At 44.9% G+C, this 12,251-nt stretch overlaps 1 protein-coding gene across 1 annotated transcript; it reads right to left on the minus strand.

The window, feature by feature from the left end:
• Positions 1 to 1,882: 1,882 nt before the first annotated feature.
• On the minus strand, positions 1,883 to 11,821 carry PUS1 (pseudouridine synthase 1). Its single transcript, XM_050923528.1, has 6 exons — positions 11,677 to 11,821; positions 9,977 to 10,174; positions 8,385 to 8,522; positions 7,526 to 7,628; positions 6,554 to 7,251; positions 1,883 to 4,485 (listed from the first exon to the last, which is right to left on the minus strand). The coding sequence occupies exons 1-6, from the start codon at positions 11,767 to 11,769 to the stop codon at positions 4,438 to 4,440; spliced, it is 1,278 nt and encodes a 425-aa protein (XP_050779485.1). The 5' UTR covers positions 11,770 to 11,821; the 3' UTR covers positions 1,883 to 4,437.
• Between the last annotated feature and the right edge of the window lie 430 nt (positions 11,822 to 12,251).

The following is a 12,251-nucleotide window of genomic DNA, read 5'->3' on the forward strand; positions in this document are numbered from 1 at the left end:
CATCCGAGCGAGCCCCGCCCCCTCCGAGCTTCTCTGCTCCCTCGGGGACCTTCTCGCCTCTCAACTCCCCCCGGGGGAGTGTCTCCGGCCTAGCCCCGCCTCCCAGAGGCCCTTCCGCCCAGCTCAGAGACGTCCCGGGGGATACCACTGCCAGTTCACCCTGGAGGGGGAGAAATGCCGGGTGGGCTGTACCACTGCAGGCTCCGGCGCAATGACTCACCAGGAAAAGCGAGGCTGTCGAGCAAGGACCGTCCACAAGCGGAGAGGGGGGGGGCGGTGCAGCACGGAAAATGGCGGAGGACTCCGCTACGGGCACGCAGCAGGGACAGAACAGCGAGGGTTCATTTCCCCTCTGCTCTGTGCGCACCAGGGGGCGCTGTTGTCAGAGAAGAGGCAGGGGAGGCCTAAGGGGGGAGGGGACAACCGTCACCTTCGTACACAAGCTGCTAGGGCTCCTGCACCTCTCCAGGGCTCCGTTCCAATGGGGCAGGGTTGCCAACTCCCCCCGTGTTGCCTTCGGGCTAGGGGGTAGTGGTGCATGTCCGTAAGCCCCAGCTCCTGGAGTCACTTACTGTGGAAGAATCACCACTTTCATATTTAAAAAACCAGTAAGTTTCTGCCCAGCTGGGGGCAGTGGGGGAAAGGTTAACAACAGGACCCACCTGCAGGCACATGAGGCAAATAAGAAACACTGTCTCTTTTCTTTAAATCATCTTTGTTCTGGGGGTCTGACTCATGCTGCTTGGCAACATGAGACTTATTACACATGGCTGGTCTGTGCTAGAAAGTTGGACCAGCTTAACTGCATTGCTCAGGGCTGTGAACAAATTCAAATTCATGCACTGTGCAGGTAATTAAGCCTAAATCCCAGTCCTAACCCTACCACTAAGTCAATAGGAGAATTCTTACATGGACCTAGCTACCATCTCTTGGAGAGGTGGACAGCTAGGGCAACACATCTGTAACAGTGCTGCTTATTTTTCTAGTATAGATGTACCCATGGACACAAGCAGCTGCTCAGACAAGTGTGTAACAAGTTTTTAAGTGTAGATGACCTGGTCTGTACATGAAGTGTTACATTGGTATAACATGTAAGTTTGGGGTAGTTTTTTTTTTTAAACCATTATAGTTTGAGTTCAAGCGTTAGTGTAGTCTCAGTTATCCAGTATTAACGGGAACATCACTTATGGTCTAGATGCCAGTGCCATGAGTGCAGGGGACTGAACTAGATGACCACTCAAGGTCCCTTCCAGTCCTATGATTCTATTTCACTTCACAAACCACAATATGACTTGGTCTACACTACAAAGTCCTGGCAGTATAGTTATGTCTGCTAGGGGTGAGAAAAATTCACAAAGCTCTGGGCAACAGAGCTATGCCTGCAGAACCTCCATTGTCGATGGAACTATGCTGACAAAAGAGTTATTTGGCAATTTAGCTACCTACCATTGTTTTTACTATGTTGGTGGAAAATCTGCACATTAAATAGGGGGGTATGCTGGCACAGACTCTGTAGTTTAGACATCACTTAAGATACTGGCATAAACAACCAAATCCACACTGCAGTTCGGGGAAGCTTGCTACTTGAACTGTACTAGCATAGTTAAAGCAACAACAAAAAAAATCTTCTAGTGTACATGTGCTAAAAGCAGATTTTTTAAAAACCTACAATTATCTCCAGAAATCTTTACATTAAATTTGAAGAAGTATCCCAATGAAAAACAATGTGTTTATTTGCTTTCAAATCAAACATTCTGTGTGGAATCTGCAACCCAGGCCCAGCAGTATTGTGCCAGTGAATGAGAACCCAGAACTGGAACTGAGAGCAACCTCTTCAGGGAAAGTGAAGGGCACAAAGTAAACAAAAGAGCACACATAGAACAAAAATTAAAAATGTTCCATTTTAATGATCTAGGGCAGTTTCCTCTAAAGGTTACAAATGAAAGTTCCCACTGAGTTGACAATATTCCCATAGTTATTTTATTAAGAATGACCCAAACTTTGCTCACAGTTTGAAGTTGTTTTAAAAAAAAAAAAAAAAGGAGAAGCAAGAGATGATATAGGTTATACAGAATATTGAGGGATGTACAAGAAAATCTAGGGGAAGAGAGCATCTCCTGAAGCATACTGAGACGTACCCCTCACAATCCTGCCTTTACCTATGAGACAAATTATGGATCAAGACATTCTGGGGATAAAAATAAAACCCCTAATTAAAACATTAAGAAACACAAGAGCATAATATCTGCAGCAACATTAATTAATAAAGATAAAAAGATAAAAGAACAAATTACACTGACAGAATCGTAAGTCCAAGGCCTTAGACAGAAACCATTTAACACATTTCACAGAACTGAACAGAGGAGACAGCCCTTTAGAGAGAGAACAGTATTACATTCAGTGCAGACCATAGGCTTAATTCACATCCACAGGTGCTGTAGTTTGTGTTTCAAACCCACAGGGGCTGCTGTGCCAGTAGACAATTTACATCCACTGCCACCAACACCACTGCCCTCCCCCAGGGTCCTGCCCAGGAAGGGAGCTTTAATTTACACAGCTCTGAGCCTCCTTTGAAGCCCACCTGGTGAAGTTTAGCTGAAAAGGGCTCAATCAGCATGTTTCCTAGGCCTGGTCTTTGCTTAAAATGCAGGTTGACATAGCTATGGTGATCAGGGGTGTGAAAAATCTGCACCTGAGTGCTGTAACTATGTTGACCTAAGTCCTGGTGTAGATGCAGCTAGACTGACAGAAGCATGCTTCCATCAACCTACCTACAGCATCCCTACAGTGACAGAAAAACCCCTTCTGTCACTTGTATTTACACTATGGTGCTATGCTACCATAGCTATGGTGCTGTAGCTATGCCTTATAGTCCCCGTAATGTAGAGATGCCTTTAGGCATCCCATTCCTAAGGCACCAGCTAGCCTCATAAGTATGAGGCTTGTGGGAGGCTTGCATAACTGCTACTTCTCTCTCCCACCCCCTAAGAATTAAGTCCAAAGTCTGACCCAAAAAAATCCTCAGTAGCTTCATGTGCCCAAAACAGAGAAAACTAAAATGTTACTCATGGAGGAACAAAGGCCATCAGGCCTTGGTTAAAAGCAGCTGTCTCTTAAGCTGTGTTGCATATTCTCCCCCTCTAAATTCTAAGTTAGGGGCATATTCTCCTTCTGCACACAGATCCAGGGGAAAATGGGCCAAATTTTCAGCTGCAACCTCTGAAACCATGTGTGTATATCTGCACACCTACTCGACAGCACATACAAATCCCACATTATTGCACATAACAACCCCCCATCTGAATGGGCAGATGAACAATGAGGATTTGTATATGCAAAGTTTCTGCATGCTAGGTTGAAGCCTACTGAAAATTTGAACCTTACATTTTACACATTTAGGCCAAAATGCAACAGACAGCTACCTAGCAAGTACAAGGGATGGCAAACTAACTGCAAAATAACTGGCTATCTACCATAGGCATTACTGAACCCCTCTAAGGTTTCACACTTTGTGTTTGTGATAACAGTGCTTTATATGTTCAAAGTGGTTTAAACAAACCTTAATTAAAGGGCTTGTAAAACAGTTACCTGGGCTGGAGATACACTGCATACATAGGCAACTATAAATCTATGTTCTGGGATTGTGCAAGTATAAGAACACATTGGAACCATCTGTTGTTAGTAACATCTTTAAAATAAAAAAATCAACGTATCCCCTGATATACACATACCAGCCCACTTTCCAAAATTAGATCTCATTCATGAAAGGAACAGTTTCTCAAGCTTACAGATGGCAAAGAAAGTTAAGTCTCTCTCTAGCCAGAGAATCCAGGGCCAGCAGTATAAACAGATTTCTGATCCCAAACAAATTGCATGTGAAAGTCATGGATAGTACGCAAAAAAACAAAATAAAAGTCTCAAGTTTTGGAAAATCACTGCAGCTACAGATGAAGAAACTCTGTAAGCTAAAGAGGTTTTTAAAGTAGTACATAGAGGTCTTCAATCTATAAAATGAAAAGAGAAATCTATTTAAAAATGTTTTGCACTTGCCTTAATGTGGAGATTACACATTTAAATATCTGTATGTTTCATATAAGCACTTTTACTGTAATAAAAACAATTCAAATTACATAATGAAAACAATTCCTGCACAACAAGATTCCTTTATAAAGTACATTTTTTGTTATTTTAGTTTTCAAGTATTCCACGTTCCAATGCATCAGTTAGTGGTGTACGGAGTCACTTTCAGGGTCATTATTCCCCGCCAGTTATTATTCCCCTGCTGCATTATTCCCCGCCAGTTCCTTTTGGTTGTCTGTGACTCCTTGTTTTCAGCATGCAAGAAAACCTCTGCTTTACTGGATTTAGAAAGGCCACTTAGTTCTACCCAAACTGAATCACAAGCAGCAAAGATCCCAGCTCCTGCTATTTACTGACTCAGTCAGAGTCACTGTCACAACCATCACTGCCTTCAGGATCGTTGCTCTGCAAAGGAGAATGGAAAAAAAAAATAATGGTTTGTCATCACCTTATTACAGACCCAAATCAAAAGACTGGATTGAAACTGCTCCAAAGTCTAGGAAAATGTGAATCTGGATCCAAACTTCATGACAGCAAAATAATTACCAGAAGTACAAAAATAACCCTGACAAGTCTCTAGTTGTCCTTATTCGTGCCGTTCACCCAGGCTGTGGATTTTAATTTCAATATTAGAATTTTGTCTCACACCAAAACAAATCATAAAATGTTAAGAGGTAGAAGAGACCTAGTCCGATCCTTGTCAGTGCAGGATTGTTCCCTACATATTGAGACTCTACTTTAAAGAACTCCTGTTAACTAAAAGATTATTCAATCGCCGCTCCAAGTTTTCAGATGTGCTGGGAAACATTCATTAAAAAATACATTGGGATTCCACTGAGTTGTTTTTCTAGTACTCTCTCCAGCTTAGTTTTAACAGGTCCCAAGCAAACAATGTTTCCACTACTCCCTTGGGAGACTATTCCACAGCCCAACATATCTGTCAGGAAGATATGAATTTCTGTCTACAAATTCCCTTTCTTGATTCTATATCCCATGTCTCCTAGCTATACCTATTCAAATCAATAGCAGTTCCATGCACTAAAAGTTTGATCTTACAACTTCCTATTAAGTTCAGTGGGAGTTTTGGCTCCTGGTGGATTAGAACATAAGAATGGCCCTACTGGGTCAGACCAAAGGTCCATCTAGTCCAGTATCCTGTCTTCTGACAGTGGCCAGTGCCAGGTGCCCAATAGGGAATGAAGAGAACAGGTAATCATCAAGTGATCCATCCCGTCGCTCATTCCCAGCTTCTGGCAAACAGAGGCTAGGGACACCATTCCTGCCCATCCCGGCTAACAGCCATTGTAGACCTATCCTCCATGAACATATCTAGTTCTTTTTTGAACCCTGTTATGGTCTTAACCTTCACAACATCCTCTGGCAAGGAATTCCACAGGTTGACTGTGCACTGTGTGAAGAAATACTTCCTTTTGTTTTAAACCTGCTGCCTATTAATTTCATTTGGTGACCACTAGTTCTTGTGTTATGAGAAGTAGTAAACAACACTTCCTTATCTACTTTCTCTATACCAGTCATGATTTAATAGACCTCAATCATCTCTCTCCTTAGCCGTCTCTTTTCCCAAGCCGAAAAGTCCCAGTCTTATTAATCTCTCCTCACACGGAAGCCGTTCCCTACCCCTAATCATTTTTGTTGCCCTTTTCTGGACCTTTTCCAATTCCAATATATCTTTTCTGAGATGGAACAACCACATCTGCACACAGTATTCAAGATGTGGGTGTACCATGGATTTATATAGAGGCAACATGATATTTTCTGTCCTATTATCTACCCCTTTCTTAAGTATTCCCAGCATTCTGTTCACTTTTTTGATTGCCACTGCACACTGAGTGGATGTTTTCAGAGAACTATCCACGACTCCAAGATCTCTTTCTTGAGTGGTAACAGCTAACTTAGACCCCATCATTGTATATGTATAGCTGAGATTGTGCTTTCCAATGTGCATTACTTTGCAGGATTGGGTGTGGAGTAACTAAATTTAGTTTCCTCTCAGTTTAAGCTTCTTTGCAAATGAACAGACCACTAAACAAAACAAAAAATTAGAAAAATGACAAGACTTCTCCATGCAAATTGGTATTCAAAGGGACCTACCAACTTGAAATCTAGTCTCTCGAGTTCAAGGTAGTTACAGATAAGTAACATTTGCTCCTGGCTCCCAACCCAAATTTATGTGGTTTAGCAATCACATCTTCCTGCACTTTAAAATATTTCTTCCTTTATCCACTTGCCATGTGCAAAAGTAACAAAAAACAGTGAAAGGGACTATACACAAAATGCCGTCATATATACACATGTATTTCTTGATACTTGGATATGATTATTTTAGTCTAGTCTCTAAGTGATAGTTATGTTAGGTGGTGTAGTGACAGCAGGTAAAAGTGTTCAGGAAGAAGAGCAATTATTTTTTTTAAGTTGACAGTATCCCTCTAAAAAGATAAGTTTCAACCATTACCTTTGAGTTTCTGTCGTTGACTTGTACCCCTGAAGAAGTGGCATTGAAGTCATGGATGGAGAGGGTGCTCAGCCAGTTCATCATGGATTGCTCCTCCCTTTCCGTGTTGATAATAGTGGGATAGATATGTTGCTCTTTGAAAACAGTGATCTCCTCCTCCTCCTCCGTCCATTCCAGTGGCTCATGTAAACCGTCATTTCCAAAACGTCTATTGTACTTTTCAAAATGCACCTTTTCCAAGACCAGCCCAAGCCCTGGAGCTTTGGGGACATCCACCTTTTCCTCTCCCCAGCTGCGCTCCATGATAGACTCCGGTGCATAGCCTTTCACTACAGCTATCACCAAACCGATCATCTTCCTTATCTGGTGCATCATAAAACTCTGTCCTTTCACCTTTATCACTACAAATTCCATGCCTTCCCTCACAAAGGGCTCTTCACAGTCCATCTCCATGATGTACCGTTTGGCACTGGGGTCTTTGGGTCCCTTCTGAGAGGTGAAGTTGTGGAAGTTATGGGTCCCTCTGTAGCAAGCAAGAAGCTTGTTGACTCTCTCAAGAGTCTCTTTGCTCAGTCGGTAAGTTTCATCTTGGATATCATGGTCTTTATGGGCAAAGGCAAACGTTGGCATCATGTAGAAGTAGGTTCTGGCATCACATTTGTTCTTGGAGCTGAATCCCCCAGTGACTCTTTTCAGTCCTCATTTAAAAAATGACATTTTGTTAACAAAACTTTTTGAATCAGCCAATTTCAGCCACATTACAATCTCCACCCACCAAGAAGAACCTATATAAAATAGAAAGGGGGAGGGCAGGGGGGCACAGGAGGAACTAAACCTTTTCACATTGAAATATTGGGGGGATGAGGGGGTGGAATCTGAATGGTACAGATCCATTGGTCAAGAATTCCTCTTTAAATTAAAATCAGTGTTTGTGCACACTGCTGGGATACCCACTTTTTCCATTATTCTTACCCAGAATTCTGATATGAGAAGGAAGACAGTTATTGATCTTTTCTAAAACATCATCTATCAGCCAGATCTTCAGTGACACAATCTGTCCAGCGGCAGACACGCCCTATGAAAACAAAAACAACGAGAACAGAGAATAAGAGTTTAAAGGATTTTCCAAGAGTCACATAGAAGCCTACTGTAGCACAGGAATGAATTCCAGATCTCCCAACTCTGTGCTTCAGCCACAAAATCATCTGCACACTCACAGGCTAGCAGGGTAGTTTGGTTAATGTGAAGGAAGGGATAAGGTTGCAAATATATTATACTGACACTCTCCTCTGTGCTATTTCACTGTATTTGACTCATACAAAACCAAACTCGTGCTGTATGCAAGCTTGTACATCATTGGAGCATCTATGAATCTCAGTTACAAATTAGGCCCCCGTTGTGCTAGGCATAGTCAAAAAACAAAAACAGTCCCCAACACAAAAATTCCTTATATATCAAACAGGAGGGAGCAAACAGGGCAGGAATGGGTTGGGAGGAAGAAGAAGTAACAAATGGACCAACACAGTTAAAGTGGAAACGCAGAGATCACAACTGAGAGGATAAAGTGACAGCTTTACAAATATAACATATCTAGTCACTACCCTGGTATTTGCTAACTAGTATTTATTTATACTTTAATTTAGTAGAAGAGTACACACTACAAATATTTTATCTTTAATATAATTATACATTCACTATCAAATGAGAACCCCACATTATAAAAGTGATCTTATTTCTCATCTGTGATCCAAAATGCACACGATCAGAGACAGTCACAACAATCTCAGTGCTACCAGCATCTGTTAGAGCATGAAAGAAAGAGCTTCAACACCTTGTCTGTTCGCGCACACCTCTGAAAAGACATTTTTTTCATATCTTCACCGTGGTTTTCTGGGATGCACCCTGACCGAACGAGGGCAGATACTAAGTCATCCTCGATCGTCTTGAACTGCGAGGACCCCACGTTTCGCTGAAGAGAAAGATAAAATAGAGGAAGAAATCTGTAATTAATACTTCCTTTGAAGATCAATCGTTACCCAGAACCCAATAACCATTGGAGCCCGAATTAATTTTCAAAGTTATCTCTTCACAAAACAAACAGCACTGCCCCGCTCTAGCAAACCCTACCAATTATATTTTACCTGGAGTCATGAATGAGACAGATACAATAGCAAAAAAAATTCTGAAAATGTAGCTGGTAACAGATGAAAGTGATTTCAGATGATTCCTCAACCTCTACCCAAACCATGAGTAACTGGATTTGTGTGGCGATCACCACAAGTGACCAACCTGTGAGTCTGCAACACAGCACCAAAGGAGATGTTATTCCAGTACAGCCACTGTCACCCCAAAGCCAGCACACTGGAATTCTGGGTCACTGTATTCATAAAATTAGATTTATACATTCTTAGATTGTATAAATCTAAGGACTACAACTTTGTTGCCACTATTGCATTGGAAAAGTCACTTTCTGCACAGCTTGGTTAAGAGAGCAGCCATGTACTGTGGGCTTGTCTATCCTGGAGACACTTTGTAGCAGTGCTGTTATACTGATGCTATACCAAGGCAAACCCACCCTGACAGTGTAATTTAGCTTCAGCAGGGCAGGTTAGCCTGTTTCCAAACTGCAGTAAGCCATTCCAGTGCAGCGCATCAAAACCCTGCGGCCGCATTAGGGCAAGTATCCCCAGTATAGACACGTTCTAAAAATGCAACAGAAGAAGGCAGAAACGTAATCTGCATGTTTTGGGGCCTTGTGCTGTGTGTGTTTCAATGATACACTGAATACCCATCTACACTAGAGGACACATTCTGGAGTGTAATGCTTATGCCCATTTTTGCTTGTACACATCTAAACATAAGAACGGCCATACTGGGTCAGACCAAAGGTCCATCTAGCCCACAAATGTCTTCCGACAGTGGCCAAACACATTTTAGAAGTGAAATGAGCAGGGCTGTGAAACAGCCACAACTGCAGAGCCTCAATCAGAGATCTCATTGGAAAGCTGGCATGGAATTTATAAGATAGCACTAGGATCATTAACTGAACTGGTGAAGCCACAGCATGGTGTTTTCAGTCCACACAAGAAGACTATCTACAGCAAGGTTTTTCTGAAAAATCTCCCATCACTGCTACAAGCCCAGTACAGTTCTACCAGGATCTGCACTGGTGTAAAAGCTGGTGTGGACCGGCTGCTAGCATAACATAAATCATATTCTCTGAATGGCATTAATATATCTGAATCTGAGGTTGAGCAATGTGTGCCCCAGCCTCTTGGATTTTTGGAGCCTACAACAGCTCGTCCTTGGCTACCACCTCCCTCCCCTCATTTCAGATACTGCACCACTTTGGGCATATTGATGCAGACAGATATGCACCACAAATGCAAGAGGCTGAATAGCATTTATTGCCTAACCACCTACTTGCATCCCATGGTAGCCTTTCCCAGAATATGCCATCAACAGCACAATCTTCCTTTTGGGAAATTTTTTATTCTGATCCTCCACATCATCTTGGCTTCTCTTGAATCTTTTGTCTTGGTGTCCATTTTCCTCTTGGTTTTCTGTCTCCTCACTGCTGCTCTTAAGTCTTTTTGCCTGACTGGCAGCCATTGCAAACCACTGAAAGGGACAGAGCAGGAAGCAGGCTTCAGCAAGGAGTGGAACAACAAAATGGCATTTCCATCAATGGAAAAAACAAACAGTGAATGTACCACACCCAGCACTTGGACCGCAGTTTAGTCTTTTTGCTTGCGAGTTGGAGAAACTGCGGGGAAAGTAATTTAAGAGCATTTCCACTTAGGCTATGTCTACACTATGGAGACTACGCTGGGATAGCTACCTTGGCATAACTCCGTAGCACAGATTAAGTCTACTCCCATGGAAGGGATTTTTCCGTCAGTATAGGATCACCCACGCCCTCATCCCCCGAGCTACAGTAACTAGTTTTTTTCTCATCCCTGATCAACGTAGCTATGTCGACCTAACTTTTAAGCGTAGAGTAGACCAAGCCTGTGCCAGCATTTTGCAATCTGGTCATGTTCTCACTCTCTCTTGTCCAACATTAGTCGAAACAGGATTGCATAGCTGTTCCTTAAGCAACGTGCCCAATGTGCTCCCCCTGTTAATAAATGAACTAATAGTAATTCCTAGCTCTTTGAAAGTGCTTTTCATCCAAACACAAATCACTTTACAAGCATCTTTAGTCCCATTTTACATATCAGGAAACTAAGGTATATGGGAAGGGACTTGCCCAAGGTCACCCAACAAGCCACTGACAGGGCCAGGAAGGATCCCAGCTTTCTCCTGGATCCCTCCTCTATTGTCTCACTCCACTAGGCCACATTCTCATACAAAGTTTCAGTCAGCCGGGCGACCAAAGGGAGCTGCTTGGCCATGCCTCTGCCTAAGAGCTAAGCGATGGGGATGTCCCCACTTCTGGGGAGGCGCACAGCCAGGTAGGGAGCCTGCCGGCTCACTACGCACACACCTTCCCAGCACTAGCGGGGTCCCGTGCCACCACCTGCACCTGACTTTTACTAAAAATACTTGTGACTAAAACATAGCCTTAGTGGTGGCATATGCCTCAGCATACGTTATCGAATACAGAATGCTTCAGAATGGCAACCTTGAGCAAGTGAGGCTGGGCAGTGCATAAGAGACACAGAATCGCTGAAGTGTAGGACTGGACGGGACCTCAAAAAGTCACCTAAACCGATCCCCTGCACTCAAGGCAGGAATAACTAACAACCTGACCATTCCTGACAGATGTCTGTCTAACCTGTTCTTAAAAACCTCCAGTACCGTCTTCTCTCCAAACTAAACAAATCTGCCTCTCTCACTCTTCCCTCATAGATCATGTATCCCAGACCTTTAATCCTTTGTGTTGCTCTCCTCTGCGTTTTCTCCAACTTCTTCCGTTTTCCTGAAACCTGCCGCCCACGCCCGGACACCCGGCCCCAGCTGAGGCTTTGCCCACACACACATGCCCTGAGGATCTAGCACTGTAAAAGCAAGGAAGCTGCGCGATCAGGATCAGGCCCTTTCCCCCTTCCCGCTCCCATCTTGCAGCCGCGCCCGGAGGAGCCCGGGGGCCCGCCCGGCCGCCCGACACGGGTACATACGCCGGGCGCTCTCTTCGGCCGCCCGCCGCCGCAGGTCGCTCTCGCCGAGAGGCCCCGGACCATCGCCCTGAGAAGTAACCACCGCCCAGGCATGGCCCCCGCCCCCGCCTGCGGCACGAGCCGCCGGGGCTGCAGCAGCCGCGGGCACTTACGCAGCTCTTGCCAAGCTGGGGCTCGGCGGCCGGCACCACGTGGGCACAGCCCCTGCCCGCCCCCTACGGGCGCCGGGTGAGGACACTCTTCCTAGCACTCAGCAGCGGCGCGCGGGCGAGGGGCGGGACCGGGAGTGGGGAGTGCAATGCGCGGGGGCGGGGCACAGGCTGGGAGGAGCTAAGCCCCGCGGCCCAGCTCGCTGCCGTCCCGCCTTTCCAGCCGCTGGCCAGGGCCGGGGCGTGCTGCGGGGGGGCTGCCCGCTCCCTACCTCAGCCCCCGGGGGCGGGCCGGGAGCGCAGCGCGGGCTGCCGCCGGGCTCCGCAGGACCCGTCCCTGCAGACAGGAGCCGGCTGCGGTGCTCGGATTCCGGCTTCTCCAGGCCTGCGGGCGGGAGCTGAGCTCGGTCAGTGTAACGAGCCAGG

The sequence above is a fragment of the Gopherus flavomarginatus genome, chromosome 15, assembly GCF_025201925.1.
Source record: "Gopherus flavomarginatus isolate rGopFla2 chromosome 15, rGopFla2.mat.asm, whole genome shotgun sequence".
NCBI classification, from domain to species: Eukaryota; Metazoa; Chordata; order Testudines; family Testudinidae; genus Gopherus; species Gopherus flavomarginatus.